This window comes from Poromitra crassiceps (assembly GCF_964638095.1).
Source record: "Poromitra crassiceps genome assembly, chromosome: 3".
Lineage (NCBI taxonomy): Eukaryota > Metazoa > Chordata > Actinopteri > Beryciformes > Melamphaidae > Poromitra > Poromitra crassiceps.
In genome coordinates, this window is record NC_139625.1 from 34,581,774 (window position 1) to 34,606,057 (window position 24,284).

General features: G+C 42.1%; 1 protein-coding gene across 2 annotated transcripts; it reads left to right on the forward strand.

Annotated features, from left to right (window-relative positions):
* The first annotated feature begins 10,182 nt into the window (after nucleotides 1-10,182).
* On the forward strand, nucleotides 10,183-23,438 carry pabpc4 (poly(A) binding protein, cytoplasmic 4 (inducible form)). Of its 2 annotated transcripts, none has more exons than XM_083633805.1 (15): nucleotides 10,183-10,803; nucleotides 15,617-15,810; nucleotides 16,387-16,502; nucleotides 17,636-17,775; nucleotides 17,896-17,990; nucleotides 18,087-18,224; nucleotides 18,381-18,476; nucleotides 18,697-18,966; nucleotides 20,322-20,412; nucleotides 20,555-20,650; nucleotides 20,901-21,031; nucleotides 21,410-21,500; nucleotides 21,675-21,805; nucleotides 22,858-22,985; nucleotides 23,194-23,438. In XM_083633805.1, the coding sequence occupies exons 1-14, from the start codon at nucleotides 10,608-10,610 to the stop codon at nucleotides 22,957-22,959; spliced, it is 1,887 nt and encodes a 628-aa protein (XP_083489931.1). In that variant the 5' UTR covers nucleotides 10,183-10,607; the 3' UTR covers nucleotides 22,960-22,985; nucleotides 23,194-23,438. The 2 variants fall into 2 exon arrangements, with proteins under 2 accessions (XP_083489931.1, XP_083489932.1); XM_083633806.1 differs by having other exon boundaries at nucleotides 20,901-21,004.
* Nucleotides 23,439-24,284: the final 846 nt, after the last annotated feature.

The window sequence follows — 24,284 nt, forward strand, 5'->3', positions numbered from 1 at the left end:
GGCCTAATTGGATAGACTTGGATGTGGCTTCAATTAACTGTATGATTCCTCTCCTCTGAAGGTGTACATCCACTGTAGTGTGCTCATCTCAGACCAAGGCATCACCTCAGGTTCTAAATCCTGCAACTACAATGAACTCCAGTCAAGGTATTTATACTGAATGAAAATAGAAATGCAACACACTTGTTTTTGCTCCCATTTTACTTTTTATATGCGCACAAGCTATTTCTCTCAAATTGTTAAAAAAAAATGTTTTATTCCTGTTAATGAGCACTTCTCCTTTGCCAAGAGAATCCACCTGACATGTGTGGCATATCAGGATGCTGATTAAATGGTGTGGCTATTGCAAAGGTGTGCCTTGGGCTGGTCACAATAGGCACTCTAAAATGTGCAGTTTTATCACCAGATACTGACTGGTCTTGAAAACATGCATATCTGTAGCCCTAGTCTCATGAGATCTGTAGTTCAGTGCCCAATAAATGTTTTTAAAGATAAAACTGCACATTTATTGTGAGCACCCTAAGGTACGCCTGTGCAATAATCAGCATCTTGATATGCCACACCTGTAAAGAAGTGCTCACGAATTCAAACAAAATGTGAACAAAATAGAGAGTGCATAGAAAGTCTTAGATATTTTATTTGAACTTGTGAAAAATGGGAGCACAAACAATGTTGGGTTTATATTTTTGTACACGGATGACTTGGACCTAGTCATGTTACTGAGTAGTTCTGATGTTTCAGATGGGAGGAGCTGAGTGGAAAGGTGGAGGTGTGCAGATGCTGCAGCTCAAGGTGTAAAGGACCTTCAATCACACACCTTCATGCTGGTCAGTGCTTGCTGTGTTTTTGCTCAAATGTTGCAACAATAAATTTTCGTCCTATAGTCCCGTAATACTTTACAAAGCTATTTCTGGTCTGTGACTTCAGCAGTGACTCACTACCAACCCTGTAGTTTCAGATGCCAAGGCTGCAGTCCGCACTGGCCCCTTATTCATTGTGGACAAAGAATTCATTATGAGATCTCTTCCTTCAGTCCCTGAATCCTACCACACATCCAGCAGCGCTGTAGCTAACTCCATGCAGTCTGATGCCTCTGAACCTGCAGTGACTGACTACCAGACCTCCTCAATCTCAGAGGCTAGCTCTGCAGCCCGAAAGCATGGGATGGCTTCTACCTCAAGAAGCTGGATCCCTGAGGCCCCCTGGTACTCTTCCCAAGAGGCTGTGGCTGTCTTGAGTCGGGACCCGATGGCTAGACAAACTGTGCAGGTTGGTGATGTGAGACTCAACGACAAGATCGCTTCTCCTTTGAAAAGTGATGTAACCCAGCCACTATCAAATTACATCCTGGAGCTTCACCCTGCAGCAGCCACAGATCAGGACTCTCTTCTAAATAGAATAGATGAGAGAGGAAGTGATGCTCTTCCAGTGCTTGATGGATGGCCAATTCCTCCACCTCCAGTGCTTGATGGATGGCCAATTCCTCCACCTCCAGTGCTTGATGGATGGCCAATGCCTCCACCTCCAGTGCTTGATGGATGGCCAATGCCTCCACCTCTGGAAAAAGCAGCTGGTGCAGAATGGCAACAGAAACTGAGGGCTGGAAGATCTTGGATGCTTCACACACAAGCTCCACAAGGGGGCTACAGCACGCTGCCAGCTGGAAACAACGGAGTGAATGACTTGAGCCTGCGTGGGAATAGTTTTAACCATAAGAACCACGCTGGCTCAAAGGCAGGCGGGTACTAGTAGGCATGATCAGAGGATTTGGGATGGATACAGCTGCTGGAGATTGGACAGAGGCTGCTCAGCTGGACTTGTTGTGGTATCTAATCTTTTATCAGCGGTTCCTAACCTTTTTTTGACTGGGGGCCCACTTGAAAATTGAAATGTTCGCAGCCCATATCCGACCGTAAACTGTACGGAGGCCAAATAATGCATTCTCAGAGCACTTTCTTTTTAACGATGAAAGGAGCGGTCTATCAGCACCACACATAAATCAACTAAAAGTGAGGCTGTCTGCAATATCTAACAAATTTATTACAAATTAAATTACGCTCATTCAACAATGGAGAAATTCTTTTTAATCTAAAATGCAACAATGCATGTTTCTAACATTTTTAAGGAGTCTATTTTTCTAAACTTTATTAAAATTATAAAACGATTGACTTATGACCAATTTCGAAAATTTTAAGGAGACTTTCTGTTCCAGCTGCTGGTTCACGGTTTCTCCATGTCGCAGCCTATTTCACCAGGGCGTGACCACAGCTTCTGGTCTCCTTGCACCGTGTGAGGGGGCAGTCTTCCTCACTCTGGTGCTCTGAGGCGGTGGGAAATGGCCATCCAAGGGGCAGCAGTTGGGACATCTGTAGGACCCATCCACACTCTGCATGGAACTGGTTGGAGAACAAATTACTTTTTTTTTTTTTTTCTCCACGAAAATTGTAATGTTTTGCTAATGGTGGCCCACTTGCAATACCTTCGTGGCCCACCAGTGGGCCCCACCCCATAGGTTGTGAATGTTGTGAATGGTTGACCTAAGGCAGTCATTCGACGGTATTGCAAGTGAGCCGCCAAATCATTTTCAAAACATTACAATCTTGTGTATGAGAATGCATTCCTCCATTGTTCATGATAGTTTAATTTGTGATCAATTAATTTGCCTATTGCAGACAGCCCCTCACTTTTAATTTCTGTGCAGTGCTGATGGACAGCTAATTTTTTTCGTTAAACGGTGGTCTGAGAATGCATTATTTGGCCTCGTCTGATGTGGGTCGCAAAGATTTTCAAGTGGGCCATGAGTCAAAAGGTTTGAAACCGCTGACTTATGTGGTTGTATTTTTTCTGTATTGACATAATTAAGTCCATTGCATGTTTTGACAACTTTGATTTCCATTTGACAAATATTCATATCAAAAGATCAAGCATTCATTGCATGTGTAATTGTTTTTTCTTCTCCCCTATGCCCAGGAGGCTGAACAAAGCATTTTAACTTTGTAACTGAATAAATAACTGAATTTTAACTGAATAAAATAAGTTTATCGATAATAATTTCCTCGCTTTTTTCCCACGCTCATGATGTTCCCAAAGGTTCTGATTAAGGCAGGGACAGGAAATTAACCCTGGAAGGCCAAGAGTGCAGGTTTTCAACAGGTTTTCAAATAGACTAACAAAATGTTAGTAAGAACTTGTCGCAGAAGGTTTTCAGAGCAACACTCATCCCTCCCGCCCTATTCTGTTGTATTCCCACCCAGATGTCACAGTAGGGAGCGCAGCTCTGACAGCACAGTATGCACACAACCTTTTACATGACATGCCCCCCCCCCCCCCCTCTCCTAGAGGGTTGACCCTGGCCAGATTTTCTTCACACGGCACTCATGTAAACAAGTGTCCATGCTTTATTCATGTAGTCTCCTTCCCTGTGACAAAACTAGTTACTGTAACTGGGGGGGGGGGGGTATAAGGCTATAAAAACTTTTTGAAAAAAAGCTACATCTAATTTAAAAATGTGATCACCACCCAGAAAGGTGGTGAGAGCCCCTGATAACCTCGCGTCACCAGGCTCTTCTCGGCGAGAAAGAGCCTGGCTCCCGCCCACAATTGATTTTGTCACCCTACTGGTTCCGGCCTAGAGCCCGCCCTAGACCGGATGGCAGCGTTTCTAGCTCGTCAACTTTCACGTTAACTTGACAATTTGACCCAAGTATCAGAACGGCAAACAACAAAACAAAAGATGGACGTACCGAAGTTCTTTTAGAAACATTGCGGATTCACAATCTCACATCTTTTAAGCCAATACAGAAGCTTTGCATCAGACAATTAATCGAGGGAAGAGACATCAAGCTAACAGCAACACAGATGTTTTTTGGCGCACTGCCTTCCGGTGTTTATTCTGGTTCCGTGGTTTACGCCCCATGACAAAAAGCGGGGTGGAAGGTGCCCAGACTAGCCCCTGATGAGCAAAAGGACAAAGGTGTGTGTTCAAACATTTTCCACGAAGGCCTGAGAGGTCAGGTAATATCTGTAGTGCTGCCTGTACTATGAGAGGTCAGGTAATATCTGTACTGCTGCCTGTACTATGAGAGGTCAGGTAATATCTGTAGTGCTGCCTGTACTATGAGAGGTCAGGTAATATCTGTAGTGCTGCCTGTACTATGAGAGGTCAGGTAATATCTGTACTGCTGCCTGTACTATGAGAGGTCAGGTAATATCTGTAGTGCTGCCTGTACTATGAGAGGTCAGGTAATATCTGTAGTGCTGTCTGTACTATGAGAGGTCAGGTAATATCTGTAGTGCTGCCTGTACTATGAGAGGTCAGGTAATATCTGTACTGCTGCCTGTACTATGAGAGGTCAGGTAATATCTGTAGTGCTGCCTGTACTATGAGAGGTCAGGTAATATCTGTACTGCTGCCTGTACTATGGGATGAGTGCTGTGGAAAACTTAACTGGTCACAAGTCAGGTTGCTGCAGACCTGTAAAAAAAAACAACACATTAAATATTGTGTGGACTTGCATATGTGTGGCACTCAGTGACTTTATAGTGACTATCTGACTAAGCCCCCCCCATGTTTGTTTTGAGCTTATTCCTAATATTCTGTTACATCATCACACAGCCATCTTGGTAGGACAACAGGATTATAATCAATGATGAAAACAAGACTAGTATTAATTGTAAGCGTAACATCATGGGCATAATATGAATGTCAATTTGTGGGTGGGGGGTGGAATATGCTTGGACGGCAAAGAATTATAGAAAACCACAACACAGATTGTCTTAGTTAGGCCACGAGCCACCAGGTACAGTATGAGGACGGCTTCAATGCGGGCATAGTTACAAGTCTCTGGAACTCTACTGTAGAGATGAAACACCATTCTTCCAAGATATTCCCTCATTTGGTGTTTTTCAACTAACACAGCATGAAAAAGACACTTGTTCCAACAGCAACACCATGGAACATAGCTGACCACACCTAAAAATTATACCAGCAACAGTCTGTGTATTCTGTCAAATTGCATTCTGTTGAAGCACACAAAACGGCTAGTTTCCCATATTGTAGCATGGTTGATTTATCATACAACAGCAGATAAAGTTATAAAATAACATAAAGTCACAATATATTCACTCCTGAGCAGCCTACTACACTGCAAGAATATTATTTGTTTTTTTGTTTGTTTTTTATGTAATTTAAGTTTTTTAAGTAAGTCATTTTTTTTTAATCATTGTGCTTGAATTGACATTCTTGGTGAGTGTGTAATTAATGGTGCTTTCAGGCTACGTCGCAAAAATGGTAGATATGAGATTCCTACTTGAAAATAACATTTACGTCAGCTGCCAGGTGGTAAATAGTCTCGCTTGCCAGACTCTCTCCCTACAAAGGGGAAGAGTCAAGCGAGACAAGGTGGTAAATGCTAAATGGTAGCCTATAAAATTAGCACAATCAAGGATTTTCATATAAAATGCCATGGATGGATGGCATGACACAACTAGTTAATATTTGCTGGGTTTCCCAAAGACTGGGTCGGGACCCACAGGTGGGTCGCAGGGGATTTTACTTGGATCATCAAATAAATTTGCAGAATTTCTTCAAGTCTTATTTAAAATTAGTATATTGTTTTACTGAGAGGAAATAAAAACAATTAGACAGCCTTTTAACTCCGCCTAAATGCATTTGGTCTAATTTAAAAATGTTTGTATGTTGTATGTATCTATGTTGTATGTTTTCAATAACGTGCATAAAACAAGGTTATGCTTTACCAAACATCTCTTTGAAATGGCTGGTTTACTTAAGATAACAAGATGATGCGGAAATGGCAGTAAAAATGGTCAGGAATGTTCATTTATGCACAAATTCGTTCTTCTCACGATTTATAGATAAGGTCTATTGTGAATTGGGTTGCGATGGTTTGTCATTTTTTTAAAGTCCAGAAAAAAACTTTGGGAAACACTAAAACACAAACGCAAATCAATTGCTGCATTTGTGTTGAGAGTGAAAAAGCTGAGAAATCCCATATGACTTGAATGCAGCATCAGCTTCATTAGCTTTATTAACAGCACCTGTCCTACTCCCACGCTGTTAAAGACAGGCTTGTGTGATCAGGGGGCCAGAGAGCAGACAGTTTGAGAGTTGCCATGGGGAAGTTGGAGATATTTCTCTTCTTTGTTGTTGGAATTTTTATTCCTGTTCAGTCAACAATAGCAGAACAGGCTGCAAAGTTTCATGCTTTCTTTGACAACATCTATCGTTTTCCATTTGAAAGGAATTTTGACAGCCCGTATGACACCATTTTCAGTTCCTGGCGAACTAGGATCCCTGACATGCTTGAGTTACCTCCCCACTTGAAGGTTCCCGAAATACAGGTGTTTTGTAACAGATCTCAGGTAACGTTGCTGGTCGATAAGAGCTTAAATGGTGTCTCACTGAATGGAGAAGAGGTAGAGTTTGGTGAAGGCTGCTACAGCAACGGAGACCTAGAAAACCAGTTTGTCTTTACTTACAACTTTCCTCAGTGTGGAACTATCCATGTGGTGAGGGTGCTCAACTAAACGCTTGAATGGCTTTCCAAATTTCCATAATCTTATAAGGCTTTTCTGAAACCACACTTTGCTCCACAGGTGCAGAATGGCTTGGAGGTGTTCTCCAACTCTCTCCACTTCAATCTCAAAAAGTCTCTCTCTACCTGGTGGCTAACTCCTTTCACAGTGCCCATCTCCTGCATCCCAACAAGGTGTGTATTTTGTGCTCTTATCACATCTGTAAATGGTTGCAAATAGCCATACAAGTGGCATGCTGAGCACATGCTGAGCACATTCAATGTCTTTCAGGTCGGACAACAAACCTAGCTTTCTTGTTCCAAGGGCACTACCCAAGCCTGACTGGAGCTTTGACATAAAAGCAATGAGCCGTGAGTAATTATAAGGGGCGAAGGGCTGAATTTCTCCCCCAAGATAATGCTTTTTTATTTGTATTTATGGGCTATTCTCTTCCTACAGCATCCTGGACCCACACAGCAGAGTCCAACATCTACCAAAGAGGCCAGGCGGTCTATCTCCAGGTGTCTGCCAAAACTGCTCCAGACAAGCAGCTTTTCATCCAGTCCTGCTTTGTCTCTGCCTCCCCTGACCCTCAGACCAGATCCAGGCATGCAGTCATAGTGAATAAAGGGTAAGCTGATGGGACAGAAGCAGACATCACCTCCAGTTTATACCAGGTGTGGGATATAATCTCCTGACTGTCTTCTGCCAGGTGCACAGCCTCTTTAGGATCTCAGGCTGTCACACAGTTTGTGGCCTCCAAGAGAGAGGATGTGGTTAATTTTGTTCTGGACACATCTCATTCTCAACTAACTTCTAAGGTGAGTCTTAATTGCATTGACTTGGATGCGGCTTCAATTATCAATTGTATAATGTTTGATTCCTCTCCTTTGAAGGTGTACATTCACTGTACTGTGGTCATCTCAGACCAGGGCATCACCCCAGGTTCTAAATCCTGCAACTACAACAAACTCCAGTCAAGGTATTTACATAGAGATGAAATGGTTTGCTTTCATTATTCAAAAGTTGCTGACTAGTTTTGATGTTTCAGATGGGAGGAGCTGAGTGGGAACGTGGAGGTGTGCAGATGCTGCAGCTCAAGGTGTAAAGGCCCTTCAATCAAACACCTTCGTGCTGGTCAGTGCTTGCTGTGTTTTTCTCACATTTTGCAACAACAAATGGACAATAGGCTTTCTTTGTCCTGCAATCCTACTTTACAAAGCTGACAGTGACTCACTACCAAACCTGTCGTTTCAGATTTCAAGGCTGCAGTCCGCACTGGCCCCTTAGTCATTGTGGACAAAGAATTCATTATGAGATCTGTCCCTGAACCCCATGACACCTCCAGCACGGCTCTAGCTAACTCCATGCAGTCTGATGGTTCTGAATCTCCAGTGACCTCCTCAACCTCAGAGTCTGGCTCTCCAGCCCCAAAAGACTGGATAGTTTCTACTGCTGCTTTCCCAGGAAACAAGATCCATCAAGCCCCCTGGTACTCTTCCCAAGAGGCTGTGGTTGTCTTGAGTCAGGACCCAATGGCCAGACTGACGCTGTGGCTGCCCGGACAGGTGCAGGTCGCCGATGCTGGACTCTATGATGAGATCCCTTCTCCCGCAGAAAGTGATGTGACTGTTGAAAATGATGTCACCATTGAATTACAGCTGAGTGATATACTATCAAATGACATCCCAGACTCAGAGCTTCACAGTGCAGCAGCCACAGATCAGGACTCTCTTCTGAATATGCCTGCAAATGAGACTCGGGGTCAAGATCTAAATGAGAGAGGAAGTGACGCTATAATGCAGAGTATGGATTTTCCAGGGTTTGATGGATGGGCAACCTTTCCACAGCTGGAAGAAGCAGCCGTTGCAGAAAAATCACAGAGGAAACATTGGGGCAGAGGATATTGGGTTGTCCACAAGAAGGCTCCACAAGAGGGCGACAACGCTCTGCCAGCTGAAAATGCAGTGAATGACTTCAGCCTGCATGAGAATAGTGTCAACCCTAACAAGGATGAGCTGGCTCAAAGGCAGGCTGATAAAGTAGGAGCTATGGCTGACTTCCAACCAGTAATCCGCTCAAAGGTGCAGTTCTCCAAAGGCATGGACGGGTTGCAGACACTGAGTTATGAGGAAGAAATGGTGAGGCCTCAAGAGGGGAAAGGCATGCCCACAGGATTTGGAATGGGTGAAGCTGTTAAGAGGAAACGTGAGACCGGACAGAAGAGACTGCTCTCAACTTTCCTGGATTTGTTGAGGTATTTAATCTTGGAAAGCTAGCGTGTTACATCTTTAGCTATGTAGTGAAATTCCATAACATGTTTTGACAAATGTAACACCCCATCCCATTCTCATCAAATATCAGGTCATGCATTGTCATTGCAGGTGAATTGTTTTATCTCTTATCTCCCCTATCCAGGAAGCTGGACAAAGCAGAATAGTGCAACTGGAATTTTCACTTTTGTAACTGAATAAATGATAACTGAATAAGAGTTGAACTATACATCTTTTTTCCACATCCCCTCCCCCCATTGTTATTCTGCTGACTGAACAGGCATAATGTTCCTTGGAACTAAGGCCAAGAGTGCAGGCTACAAAACAGTGGAGACCGGGGTGGGTTGGTTGGCACACAGGTAGCCTATTTGCTTGTCATTTGACAAGATCCAACACACATGCAACATTGTTTGCTTTCTTGACCTACTCATCTAGACCACTAGGCTACTGTTAAAACAACTGAAGGTCACCAACTTCTTGTGTGAGGGTAACATAACATTTAATTTGTATAGCAGCCTATTGAAAGTATAAAGTGGTCATGGACTAAACTAAAACTGTTAAGAGATAGGGTATTGCAAATCTTACTTCTGGACACAGGAATCGGTTACATTTTGATATAAGATTTGATCTGATGGCAGCTACATATTTCATCAGTCAAATGTGAGCAGGGTTGGTTGGCATACACTCGAAATCCTAATCCACATGTGCATGGAGTAATGTAGGCTACAGAGGGAGAGGGTCATTTTGAAAGGGTAGGTGTAATTGTTTTTGATTTGGCAAAATTATTTTTCAATGGCCAATCAGTAATTCTTAAAGATTAACCAATCCGTTTAAGTGTTTGGTTTAAACTATTTTCTATTGAATCAATGTTCATCTGGTTGCATTGGAACACCCTGTCGACTTGTGTGCCCACCACGGTACGGGCGTTGGGGCTGGTTGGCACAATTGCACAACATGACTTCGATAATCTCCTAATTTTAGAAAACAGTTGTGGACATTAAACTAGAGGGTTTGTTTGTCACTTAGCCTATCACATTCATTTGTACAACATAGAGAAATAGGATTATGGCAGGGCAAAAGGTGTGCCGCTGTGCCAACCAACCGACCCCGCGGTTGGTCTCAGAAGTAGGGTTTCACAGCGTCGATTCAAATGGTTCCCTGGTCCTATTGTATTCCCACCCAGATGTCGCTGTAGGGAGCTGGGCTCGGTAGTTGTGACAGCTCAGTGTGCGCTCTCCCTTTTACACCGCATGCTCAGTGTTGTGCTTTTTTTTCTACCCCAAGTTTGACCCTGGCCACTATTTCCTCCGCACCACACTCACTATAAAGTGCCCATGCTTTTCTCACGCAGTCTCTTTCCCCAGCCACAAAACAACCGTGAGTGTCTAACTCACTGTTCTTGAAAAACCTAAGAAAAAAATATAAAAAAATATAAAATCTATAAAATCTTTATAAAAATAAGTACCGTAATACTAAAAAATAAATAAACATTAAAAAAAATAGCAAAATATTTAATTTAAAAACAATAACAGGAGGCCTCGGGCTTAACCCGAAGTTGCGTCTAAATTAAGGCAGAAATACTATTGATACGCCGAATTACCCGGCTTTTCTGGCTTGTCATTTCATTTTTAGGACTCGGCAAGCTGGAAAACTTAATATCGGAGACACATTGAGTCTATTAGAGCGTCTCTTCATTTGGTGAGAATAAACGCGCTGATTCTACCCCGATTATAATTCATACCAACATTTCTCTGGCTTTTGAGGAAAGAATAGATTCCTTTACTTTGTGAAGTCCGAGATATGAACACGGCGACTACGGGGAGTTATCCAATGGCTTCTCTCTATGTTGGCGACCTGCACCCCGATATCACGGAGGCTATGCTGTATGAGAAATTCAGCCCAGCTGGACCGGTGCTGTCTATCCGAGTATGTCGAGATATGATCACCCGACGATCTCTTGGTTATGCTTATGTCAACTTCTCACAACCTGCTGACGGTAAGAAATTAACGTCTAATGTGATAGTGATGCAGTTGTCACGATTGCTATAACCTATCAGTAGGCTATACCTGCATGCATGCATCAAAGCAGGGCACGAGAGACTGAAGCTATAGGCTACCTACCTATAAGGACTGGTTGTGATTCTGCTATTTGCATGGCAAAATGTTTTATAATGTTTGAAATGATTGCATCAGTGTCTTCATCAGTCTACATCTCAGTGATAAAGCCCTGTTATCTGGTGATGAAAGGGTAAATGTCAACTCTATATCCTGATTTGGGGTAATTGCAGCTTCCACTATCACATGCAGAATAACATTGATAAATTAAAAAATTATGCCATGCCTTTACACTGAATTATGATTTGATAATGATCAGATTATTTTACTACTCCGTTTCAGTTGAAATACTTCAGATTGGTGGGAGTAATCATTTGACCCATATAGCCTATAAGTGCAACCATGGCCCAGTTCTTGCATGCTGCAGTGTATGGCATTGCTAAGATCCACTGAACTAAGTAGCCTACTCACATCTCCACATATGTATACAGTGTATACAGTAGGCTATGTGCAGCTAAACTTTAACGTTGATTGAAAAGTCATTCCCAATATCACCAGCCTAACACTACAATGGGCAAATAAATCCTTTTCCAGTTCTTCCATGCCTAACCCAAACTGACCCATTTCTGCTCCTATTTAAAGGGCCACTGAGGGACAGTTCTGTAGTGAAATTAATTTCCATTGCCCTCTGCTGCTACTCAGTGAAAGGAAGAAAAGGGACAGGCACAGCTGAACAATAACTCTTGCATTTGACTGCTTGACGTCTGTGTTGTCATCTGTCATCTGTGTTGTCTAATAGATGAACTAATATCAAAGACCTGATTCTGTCTAAAAGTATCTTGTATCTTGTATCTTGTCTCTATTTTGATTTAACCCCAGCTTTATTTTTGAAGCGCTTTAGGATTAGCCAATCAGATATAGCATAGTCGGGTTAGGTTCATCTGCAGTATTCTAATTATTTATTTGAAGGATTGCTATATCAGGAACTATTGCGGATGTTGGCAGCAGCGTTATTCCAATATACTGTAGTGCATCTATGTTGACTAGGCTCAGCCTAAATGGGTTCCTAATGGTTTGATTCAAAGGCACAACACATATTATGGGTAGACTATTCAATTCTCAGACTATTCAATCCTTCAGGCCATTGGAGGTCTTACGAAAATTCTGTTGTCTTCAGTGCCATTGTTATAAGTCACCCTTTTCCATAGAGTCTATATGGCATCAAAGCATTGAGCAATGGCGAGTGTTGTGGGGTGGCCATGTGAAACTGTTTACATAGTGTGGGCCTTTTGGCCTATCAACGTGAAACACCTGTCCCAACTTATCTGCACTTGAGCCAGTTACTTAGAGCTGTTGCAATGACTAGGTTACCATGGGCTTACTTCCAGAAAGGTAGTATCAGTCACTGGAGTGAGTGTAAGCGGAGCCACAAGTGGGAAAGTGAAGAGACGCCATTTGTTGGCAGTTTGGAGGTGTAGATATGGGGGATGGTAGCTATTATATGAAGTCCTACCGGAACAGCCTGCCGAGAGACAGAACATATTTACCAACAGTAAATAGGCCTACGACTAGTCCAGGTGTAGTTTGCGCTGGGGTGGCTGACCAGACTTGCATCTGGTTTATATAGAGGATTTCATGCACGGTAAGCCTAGGCAAGTATGTCAAGGCTGTTTATCATCTCTGTTGGGTGTAATGTCACAACTGTACGTGTAAACATTCACAAGACCTGGTGCTGCTCATCTGAACATTCTTGTTGAATGTGTCTCCTCCCCATCAATGGTAGAGAATGCTCTACTCACACTCCATGCCAGCACATACCTCTCAGGACCCCTCTCTAATTATAGAACCTCTTTTAGGCAGTCCAAATTCTGCCTGACCACAATATTTAAACATTTTAACTCCTCAAATGACTTAAATGGGTTCGCAGTATGGCTCGTCACATGCTAATAATTCAGTTTTGGTCCATCGCCTTGTGCTTTTTTGCTAACTGACCAGTGACATTTAATTTGAGGAATTTTGTCTGACACATGATTTAATTAATGCATCATTATCCCTGTATTACACAGCTGAGTGTGGCCTCTTTCTTTTTTTTTCTAATCAAGAACTCCAGTGGGAACCTTCCCGAATTAGAGCACATGTTTGACCATGATCACACCTTCTCTGAGCACATGGGTTGTGAAGTACAATTGCAAGCCAAACTGCTGATGCCAGCAGACGCAAGGCAGCGCCGTTTTGTTTACCAGACATTTTTAGCTGGAAAGCCCTGTGTGTGTGTGTGTGTGTGTGTGTGTTACGGTGGAGTGATTGAACAAAAGGACAATTGCCAGTTGGCATGTGTGCCGAACTGGACATGAGAGCTGACATGAAAGAGAGCAGGTTATATGCAGGAATCCTGAAGTTAAATTCTATACATTTTAAGACCCTTTCAATATATTTTAAGACCTCAACGCCACAATTAGAGTTTTTAATACTTTTTGAGGGCCTTAATGTTTCCTAAATGGATTGATCAACTTTCAATACTTTTCAAGACACCGGGAGTACCCAGAGAAAGAGAGGGAAAAAAGTATGAATTGAACTTCAGGGTTTAAACTGGACTACATGGAATTGTTTGGAAAATGGATAGTATCGTTTTATAGGACAGATATTAAGTACGTCAATTGATTTTGCCTATTTGTGTTCATATAACTTGTAGGCTATATTATGTAGATTCACACTGTATTTTACCCAGTGGCCTGCCAGACATCTCCTATTCTTTGGCTTGTCTAGGTGGGACCTGCTGAGTGAGAGGGCCATGTGCTCCCTGCTTGCCCACAGCAGCTGTCCCCAAACTAACCGTCCCAGCTGCTCCTCTATGGCTCCTCAGCCACATGGTCTACTGCAGCCCTTCACCATGTTACACGTGCCTTGATAATGGCCTGGGAGCAGGGATTCTCCACGGTGGCATACGCAGGAGGACGAACACTTTATGTAGCCTCATTTCATTACAGGGAGATTGTGGGGTAGCGCAGGCAGTATTCTATGGTTAAAGGAACAGTTCACCCAAAAATTAAAATTCTGTCATTATCTACACACCCACATGCCGATGGAAGGACGTGTTAGTTTTTTAGTCCACAAAACATTTGTGGAGTTTCACAGCAAAACAGCATTGCAGAATTCTCCTAAACCAGTGGTTTTCAAAGTCTGAGACTGTGGGCTTCCCCCAAGACAAAGCTTGGAAAAAGGAGCCCCCCTCGCTCAATTCCTGGATGCTTATAGGATCAAGATTATGCTATTTGATCCCATAGACCAGAGGTTCTCAAATGTTTTTCAGCCAAGGACCCCTTACAAGATAGAAAATATACCGGGGACCCCCTCATTCTGATTTGTGATTTTGGGCTAAGCTTAATTGTTTCCACGGTAACATGCTTGACTTTTAAATTGATAGGTTTCTTAGATTAAAATGTAATCCATGAACCATTTTAGATTTAAAGCATACAATATTTTTGTTGAACTATGAAGCTTTTGCAACAAAAAAAAGGTTTTTATTTTTATTTTCCTGAAAATTTTTCGCGGACCCCCTGGCAAAGTGCCACAGACCCCTGGGGGTCCGTTGAGAACCACTGCCATAGACACTCAACATTTACTCAACATACTCAAGATAGCCTGATATTGCTGTTTGACACACGTCAGACTACACCAAATACATAAAAATGGCTATCATTTATTTGTTCTGAATCTGGGAAAGTGGGGAAAACTGTCAATTTCCCCAAAACTACTGTATCTCTGAAACCAAATCACACACATTTATGCTATTCTATGAGATCTCCTTTTAATAACTAATGTAATATTTTTTCACTTCCATTCACTGAGCCTCCCCTGAAACTGCTTGGAGCTCCCCTGGGGAGGCCCGCCTTCCACTTTGAAAACCTCTGTCCTAAACAATTGAAGTGGATGGGGTCCAACTTTAAAAAATATATAATAATAATAATAATAATAATAACGATGATTATTATAAATAAATAAATAAATGCTTCCATACTGCTTGCCTGGTGTAATACAAGTCTCCACATCCTGTAACAGGCTACCTTGGAGCACCTGGCTACCGTGAAGATTTTAGCTAAAAACAGGGTGTAAATTACATCTTTTCAAGTCACCTTAATAATAATAATAATAAGCTTTATTTGTATAGCACCTTTCATACATAAAATGCAGCTCAAAGTGCTGGACATGCAAGAAAAAGACATTTAAAACAGGAGTAATCAGACCATAGCAAAAGAGAATACATTAAAACCAATTTGTAGACATGGAAATAAGTAAACACAATAAGAATGATAGTATAATTAAAATAGAAGTAAAGAAATAAAAGATAAAAAAAATAGGGCTTGTGGAGACTTGGATTATGCCAGGTGAGCGGTATGGAAGCTCCCCCCTCCCTGTTTGAAATTCCACTACAGTGTTTAGGAGAACAGGATTTTGCTGTGAAACTCCACAAATGTTTTGTGGACTAAAAACGTCACCCGTCCTTTCATCGGTATGAGGGTGAATAAGTAATGACTGACTTTTATTTTTTGGGGTGAACTGTTCCTTTAATATACAGTATAAGAAATAACGTGTCATGGTGTGAAACTGTGTACTGCAACAGAGCATGTGCGGACCATGACAGATGAACGCATGTGTAGTGTACTGCTGGCTGGACTTTGTCGACTCCTGGCTCCATGTAAACAAGCACTCTCACCCTTTCATCTGACCTCTTGCCCCCTGACATGGCACACCAGCCGAGAGAGCCCTGGACACCATGAACTTTGATGTGGTGAAAGGGAAGCCAATCAGAATCATGTGGTCCCAAAGAGACCCCTCCCTCAGGAAGTCCGGAGTGGGCAACGTGTTCATCAAGAACCTGGACAAGTCCATCGACAATAAGGCCCTCTACGACACCTTCTCTGCCTTTGGCAACATCCTCTCCTGCAAGGTATAAATGGGATAGATCAGACTGAGGGACAAAAACATCAGTCTGTTTTTATCTGTGCAACAGGAAAATGAATGAAATTAATTTTGTTCATGCTCTTTTGCATGGATTGACCATGCATTCACATGCTATTGGATATATCAGAAAAACCCATTTCCAACTTCAAAATTTCACATGAACATCATTCAAAATCAGATGAAGGAAATTCTGGGAAATTTGGATACCCACATTTACCCACCTTATCAACATGGCCGACAAATTTGAACATCTACTTTGTCTCATACATGATATGTTTTGTCTCCGTCTACATGAAGAAACTGACAGAATTGATTTTCTAACAAAATGCCATGTGAAAGCCATGCTGTTTAGCAGCTGACTTGGAAGTTCCAGCTGTCAGATCTTTCTATCAGCACCTGAACAAGAGTTTGGTTTATAGCAGACTCTGTTTTGGGACTTGGAGATGTTGGACATAAAGACGACTGTATATTCCCTCACCCATGCTGCTGAAAGGATCTGTCTTTATTAAATGCAATACATGTTGCCTTTACATTAAACTGTATAATATCTTCTCTGGCCCAGGTGGTGTGTGATGAAAATGGCTCCAAAGGCTACGCATTTGTTCACTTTGAGACCCAGGATGCCGCTGATCGTGCCATTGAGAAGATGAACGGCATGCTTCTGAATGACCGCAAGGTGTGAGTGTCTGATCATCTTTATGGGAAGGAAGGGTGTCTCAGTTATCATTATTACCATTTAATAAAATCAATTTAAGAAGATCTATTTAAGAAATGACTGAAGTTTCAATGTGACTTTTTAAAAGAATCTTACTAGAGCTTTAAAATGACTTTGATTGGGTTTGGTGGCAGCAGTGATTATGATGTTGAATGTCCAGAAGCAGAAGGTGCATTAACAGTTTGACTTTGTAATGCTTATAGTGATGATGGTACAAAGAGTGATATGTCCTGTTTGTCTGTTCTGCACTTGTGTTACTGTTGAGTGATCTGATTTTTCACGTTGTCTTTTTTCGTGTTGTTGAGTGGTAGGTTTTTGAGTTTGTGTGTGTGGATAATATGACTAACAAGCAGACTTCTTATGTGACCGTGGCCAGTGTCAAAATAACTTCTGAACTGATATAACAAAACTAAACGCTCCTCCTTACTTGTATCTTTCCTACCAGATGCATTTTCTGTTTGTGCATTTTTCCACTTGCTGGTCCACCCGCCTCAGAGTGTCTGTGTGTGTATGACCTCAGAGTGTTGGTGTGTGTATGACCTCAGAGTGTTTGTGTGTATATGACCTCAGAGTGTTTGTGTGTGTATGACCACGCTTGTGTGTTTTAGTGATGGATCGAATGCAGGATTGCAATACTGGATGGCGGATTGGGAGAGGTCTTCATAGCAAGGTATATAAGATCATTTGGTCCTCCTCAGCTTTCCTTTGTCCCTCCATCCCTCTCCATCCACCTCCTCACCAAATCTTGGACCAAGACTTATGACGGTTGTCACTGTGTTGTCTGTGTTTATAGCATGCCGACTTAGTTGCCTGCCTCTGGTGATATTAACAGCCATTAAATGGTTTTTCATTGTGTATCCCAGGATGAGTCACATGATGAGATGTGGCTGTGAATTTGGCTTGTGAATGTTTCTTATCATGGTGGAATATACTCTCTCCTGTTGCTGTCCTTTGCGTGGTCAGGTCTCCCTCTGTCTTTGCGGTGGGAGCCTACTGTACCCGGAAGCCTGGAAACCCCAGTGTGTTTATTTTTTGCTTGGCTCGGTCGGGACTGTTTTACAAGAGTGTGTATCGTTGCTCTCCCCTCCGTCTTTAGGTTTGTGGGTCGTTTCAAGTCTCGCAAGGAGCGGGAGGCGGAACTGGGGGCCAAAGCCAAGGAGTTCACCAACGTCTACATCAAGAACTTTGGCGACGATATGGACGATGAGCGGCTGAAAGAGCTCTTTGACAAATATGGTAAACGGAGATCTCATTTCTATAGTGGATTAACATAGTCTGTTTCTACTATCAAAACAAAGGCACAGAAAAGGATCTCTTTAATGAATAGCTTTTCATATACATGTATAACCCCTGTAGGTAAAACACTCAGCGTGAAGGTGATGACAGACCCCACTGGCAAGTCCAGAGGCTTCGGATTTGTTAGTTATGAGAAACATGAGGACGCCAACCAGGTACTTTGCAGTGTCCGTAATGGCATCATGGGATGTGTGTCAAGTGTGTGTTTATCTGTCATGATTCCTTTCTGATAAGTATATCCGTACCCAAAGGCGGTGGAGGACATGAACGGCACAGAACTCAATGGCAAGACTGTGTTTGTGGGCCGAGCTCAGAAGAAGATGGAGCGCCAGGCAGAGCTGAAGAGGAAGTTTGAACTGCTGAAACAAGAAAGGATCAGTCGTTATCAGGTCAGCCAGGGACTAGTGATATTCATTGTTAAACCTTCAGTGAGTTATATACTGTATATACTGTATCTATTGCTTTTGTGTGTTAGAAATCCAAGACAATTGAAAGAGTATTGTGTGTTCATGGTGTGGATCGTGACTGCTTGGCTTTGGTTTCAGGGTGTTAATCTTTACATAAAGAACCTTGATGACACCATAGACGACGAGAAACTGCGCAAGGAGTTCTCTCCTTTCGGATCCATTACAAGTGCTAAGGTGAGAGAAATCAGACAGATGGGTGCATTGCATTATCACCAGTGTAGTGATATCATTACACAATAGGTATTGCTGCAGCTTTGGTTATATATATATTATATTTGGTTATATTATATTTGGTTATATATTTATATTATATTTGGTTATATATTTATATTATATTTGGTTATATTATATTTGGTTATATATTTGTATGTTTGAAGTTATGTCTATATTTTAGGTGATGCTGGAGGAGGGTCGCTCCAAGGGCTTTGGCTTTGTCTGCTTCTCCTCTCCTGAGGAGGCCACCAAGGCCGTGACTGAGATGAACGGGCGTATCGTTGGCTCCAAGCCTCTCTACGTGGCCCTTGCCCAGCGCAAAGAGGAGCGCAAGGCCCACCTCACCAACCAGTACATGCAGCGCATCGCTGGCATGAGAGCCATGCCAGCCAACGCCATCATTAACCAGTTCCAGCCCACCAGCGGCTACTTCATGCCAGCTGTTCCACAGGTGAGAGCATCTAAAGTCTGACATGACATAATGTTACTTGACTTCAGAATGCCAAGACAGCTGACGCCTCATACTTTATTTCACAGTATTTTAAGTCACTTTCTGGTTATACAGTATGTGTGAGGTTCTTGTTCTTTTTATTTTTGATGCATCTTTGGTGCTTTGGTCATTGCTGTGGTGTTTCTGCACTGTGACGTCTCTATCTTTGTATTTTCTGTTGATGCAGTTTGAGTCTCTCTAGGTGGCGCTCTTCTCTCTCTGTTCAGCCATGGTGCCTATTGCTGTTAATGCTAAACAAGTTCTTCTATTACTTATTCCAAACAAAGAATCACTCCCTGTGTGACAGGACATGTTTTTTCTTGGAAAGAGCTACCAGACACCAGGTGTTTAGAACAGCATACATAAAAGCTTGACCTGGGTATTGATTGAATCACTATTGTGTAATATCAGTCAGCAGAAGTGGCAAAACTGAATTTTATTTATATTAAAATGCTAATTATAGTTTTAAGGGAGCATTCACTGATTGTAATGCCGTAACACACACATGGGCAAAATACGGCCCGCGGGCCGGATGCGGCCCGCAATGGAATTTTTTTTTTTTTTTTTTTTTTTACACACACAGTGCACCTGAACGCAACATGCAAGATACCCACTGAATAAGTGTCCAAATGTTCATGTCATATTCTGGCCAATACTCCACTTCTGTTATAGCATTTCAGTCCGGAATATGGAATATCTTTCAATAATCTTTATGACTAAAAGGCTACATTGAAGTAGAAATTTAAATAACTCAAATAACTCATTGGTTTTGGATTTATTTAGCTTCAAGACTGCATTTTTGTTCGTGTGACCCTCAACACAGGCTTTGATCATCCCGGGACACTTACTGATACTTATGCTTAAATTAACCCACTCATATCCTGATTTATTTCAAGAAAAAATTTTCAGCTAGTGGAAATTCTAATTGGCTGGTAACTTTAAAATCTAGCAGCCATATTGGCAGGTGGTCAAAAAAGTTAATTTCAAGCCCTGAGAGCAAGTGGTGACATAGGAGTGAGTGAGAAAAGGATCAAATATTGGTGGTTAAGACTGATTCATCACAACTGTTAATTTAAAATTAGTTATTCCTCTAAACCTGGCTTCAAATGCACCAAATTTTTCGCGCTGGTAAAACCTGGTAGCGAGGACATTTTTTGTGGCCCTCTCTATCATCAAAGTTACCCATCCATGGGTTACGGCATGACAATATTTGTTCGGCCCCCGGCAACAATCTGGGTTTTTCATGTGGCCCCCCATGAAAAATAATTGCCCATCATGTTACGGCGTAACATGATGCACTTGTCTGTGCCTACCAGGCCCAGAACAGGACGACTTACTATGCACCCAATCAGCTGGCCCAAATGCGACCCAACCCCCGCTGGCAGCAACAAGGAGGTCGAGGTCAAGGTGAGCACATGATAGTACAAGTATCTATAATAGATGTCATCGTTATCAGACTGTAATAGTCGTACTCTAAATATGTGACATTTCAATACACTGTTAGTTCTAAACCCTCACTGTCCTCATCACCACTTCTACCACTTCCAAGGTGGTTTCCAAGGGATGCCCAACTCACTGCGTCAGCCAGGTCCCCGTGCCAACCTGAGACACATGTCTCCCAATGCCAGTTCCCAGGGCCCACGAGGTACGTCCTCCTGTCAGATCAGTCCACCTAAATGACCAGCATCCACTTACTGACTCAATGTACACACAATCTTGAAACATCCTGACATTTTTTTTTCTTTTTCAAAAAATCTATTTGCCATTTCTATACTGGTTTTCTGGACTGTCAAGACTTCTCAGCTGGTTGGTCCCAGTTGACGCAAGAGTGAATCTAATGGATACTTTGACATTGTGTGAATCCTGTTCCTTTTTTCCCTGCCCTCCCCTGCTAGGTGGTGGCCAGGCCATGGGTCCCCGTCCCTCCATGGGAGTCCCTGGCCCCCGGGCCATGCCACCATACAAGTATGCCACAGGTGTCCGTAACCCCAACCCGCAGGTGGTGCAACCTATTGCCTTACAGCAGGTAAGGGCTAATGTACACCGCCTCCGGAACAGATGCGGTACGGCTCTGGTACGGCTGCGAACAGACCCACACTCATGTAATCTGTCTGACGGATCTGACAAAAATAGAACGGGTGCATAATTTTTCCGTGCCGCATGTATCGCCTATTTATTAACGAGAGTTAATAAATTATTAATTTATTAATTAATTTATTAAGGCGAGAGTCGATCCGGCAGTTTTTACCGGATCCACAACGCAGCTGTAACGCATCTGGTGTACATTGCCTTTAGACTGGAAGACCAATCACATTGTGTATAGGTGCTTCAATCCTAGCTAGGCTGTGATTTCTTTTCTCAAACTCCCGTTAACGGTTTTGTTTTCTTCATCCATGGCCTCCAGTCTCAGCCAGCTGTGCATGTTCAGGGACAGGAGCCTCTCACAGCCTCCATGCTGGCTGCTGCGCCCCCTCAAGAGCAGAAGCAGATGCTGGGTAAGAGTCCCATATCACCATACAGATTTTTTTTGTTTAATAATACATCACAGATATTGAGTGGGTTTTATCTCCATCCACTGGATTGCTTTTCTGTTTTTGACAGATTGATTCACTACTACTCCACTTCACCAGTATTCTCTCTCTCTCTCTCCTTCTCTCACATGCAAAAAGGGGAGCGTCTCTTCCCTCTGATTCAGGCCATGCATGCCAACCTGGCAGGGAAGATCACCGGCATGCTGCTGGAGATTGATAACTCTGAGCTACTACACATGCTGGAGTCCCACGAGTCTCTGCGCTCAAAGGTGCCTCACTCTCCTCCATCATCATCATCATTATCAGGGCAGGAAGGCATTTAGGGGACATCTTTAATTGTAGCTACAGAAAATAACCTGCGTTACACTTACGATGATTTATGATTTATGATATGATTTATGATTTATGAGATCCTAGTTAATCTAGTTGATCTATCCACCAGGACCTTGAGTTCATATTTCGTTCCCTCTCATGTTTCATGTTTTGGAATGACAATAAATATCCTTGAACCTTGAACTTGAACCTTACGTCATCATGTGTCACTCGACATGTAACTAACTTTGCAGTCTGAGCCATCTTGCTGTATCACACTGCAGCATTACAATTTTCTATTAGGTTATTTATTTTGTTGTGGAAAAAGGACTGAAAAAAGGATTTTAATAACCATTGGTTTTCGCCTTGGTGCCTTACATTTTGGCCGCGATGCCCCAATAAGTTTTGTATTTATCAAAGGCCAAAGAGGCCTTCCCCTACGGATGCAATGATTGCTCAATTCTGGGCCGATACTGATGTTTAAAATAATTATTTGGCTGATAGCGATGCCGATATTTATTTTTATTACCCCTTTTGTGACAGGGAAACAAAGAAATCTTCATTATAGAAAAATAACTGAACTGTTTTAAAGTATTTTGAGCCCTTAGAATGAGCAGAAATGAAATCATACAAATTTAATTATGAAACAAACAACCTTTAATATAACCTTCTTTCACATGACAAAGATTGTTTTGTGAAAAACAACGTCTAACCAGTGGCCAGGCAGAAATGATGTGACCCAATACTGATTGGCTAAATATCGACCACTGCAATCGGTGAATGCCACCGTTTTTTCCAATAGGCCGATTGCAGTGACCAATGCCAATATTGGCAAATACCGATATATTGGCGCATCCCTACCTTTCCCTAAAATGGCTTAATTCCAGGCCTGCATTATTGTGCTCATATTTATTGGATGGATCTTACATTTTTGTCACTTTGCAAATGGCCTGTCTGTTGTTGTTACACTATTTCATTGTTCTTCATGTTTGATGTTGTGTTTGTGCAGGTGGAGGAAGCTGTGGCAGTGCTGCAGGCCCATCAGGCAAAGAAAGACGCCACCCAGAAAGTGGGCGGCGTCACTACCACTGCTGCTGCTGCCACTTCCTGAAGACGCCATGCTTTGTCGTTAGATTGGTACGACTACACACACACACACACACACACACACACACACACACACACACACACACACACACACACACAAACCACTGCAGTGCCGATGTTCAAAAGCCTATTTAATCTTCTGGACCCTAAATGATTAGTTCATGTACAAATAATAGTAGTTATATCATGTAGTTTCACTTGAGGTTTATGGCACTAATGAAATGTAATTTTATTTCAGCGCACAGAGAGATGAGCAGAGACGGGGAGAGAAACGTGATACTGACTGCAGCCACTCGAGTCCTCTGAACAATATGCAAAAATAAAAAATTAAGAAAATAATTTAAAAACATACTTGAACATTTTGAAAAATATTACAGTACTTAATTTTCTTAGTTCTGTAATAGTTTTAAACTGCATACCAAAAGAAATAATGCAAATGAGGGTATTCTCTGGAGTCAAGGCCCTTCATTTTGTGACTACGGAGAGAACCCTTTTTCTATAAGGAAAATGAGCCTCGCTCGGTTTCTTTGTTTGAAAGTTTTATGTTTGATTTGCTTTGAATTGATGGATTCCTCCATACCATTATGTTATCATGGGTGTGTGGTATTCTCAATAAAGGGATAATATATCAAATTTACCACTGTTGTATTCTTTTTTATATACAGTTATATACAGCCTATACAATTCCTTCCCTGTGTGTGTATAGATTCTACAAAAAACATGCTAACCTAGAGCATTTCATAATCTGAGTGCATTTCTCTTGATAGAAGAAAACTGAAATACAAGAATAGGGACAAAAAGCTTATATACATTAGGCAAAACATCTGCTAGACCACATTTAAGGTCTAGGTCAGTCATTCCCAACCAGGGGTATGTGTACCCCTAGGGGTACTTGAGCAGCTTGCAGGGGGTACTTGGAAATATTGAGGATTATTTATTTCCAAAACGATAAAAAAAAACACAATATTCCAAGTAATTTCATAGGCCCCTCTTGGTAAAACTGATTACTTTTTATTATTTATATTTAATATTTATATTAAAGGGGAGTCATTCAAATGATTTCCATGCAATAATCAGATGTGTTAGAGATGCCTACTAAAAGTTTAATATGAGTTCAATAGAACAAATTTAGGAGAGTCATCGACATGCATGAGTAAGGGGGTACTATTGGCATGGCAAAACAGCTCAAGGGGTACATAAGATAAAAAAAAAAGGTTGGGAACCACCTAGGTAAGGGGTTGAAGTTAGGAGGATTTTGATGCATCAGTCATAATTAGGCCTACTGAAATACCATAATGCTGTAGGGGCATCCAGGTGGCTCAGTTGGCC

What these genes read in the sequence shown, in the direction of transcription:
- pabpc4 (XM_083633805.1), top strand. Translation starts at nt 10,608, where the DNA reads ATGAACACGGCGACTACGGGGAGTTATCCAATGGCTTCTCTCTATGTT. An exon ending in GCAACATCCTCTCCTGCAAG is followed by an intron (nt 15,811 to 16,386) that starts GTATAAATGGGA and finishes TCTCTGGCCCAG; the next exon opens with GTGGTGTGTGATGAAAATGG. An exon ending in TCATGCCAGCTGTTCCACAG is followed by an intron (nt 18,967 to 20,321) that starts GTGAGAGCATCT and finishes TGTGCCTACCAG; the next exon opens with GCCCAGAACAGGACGACTTA.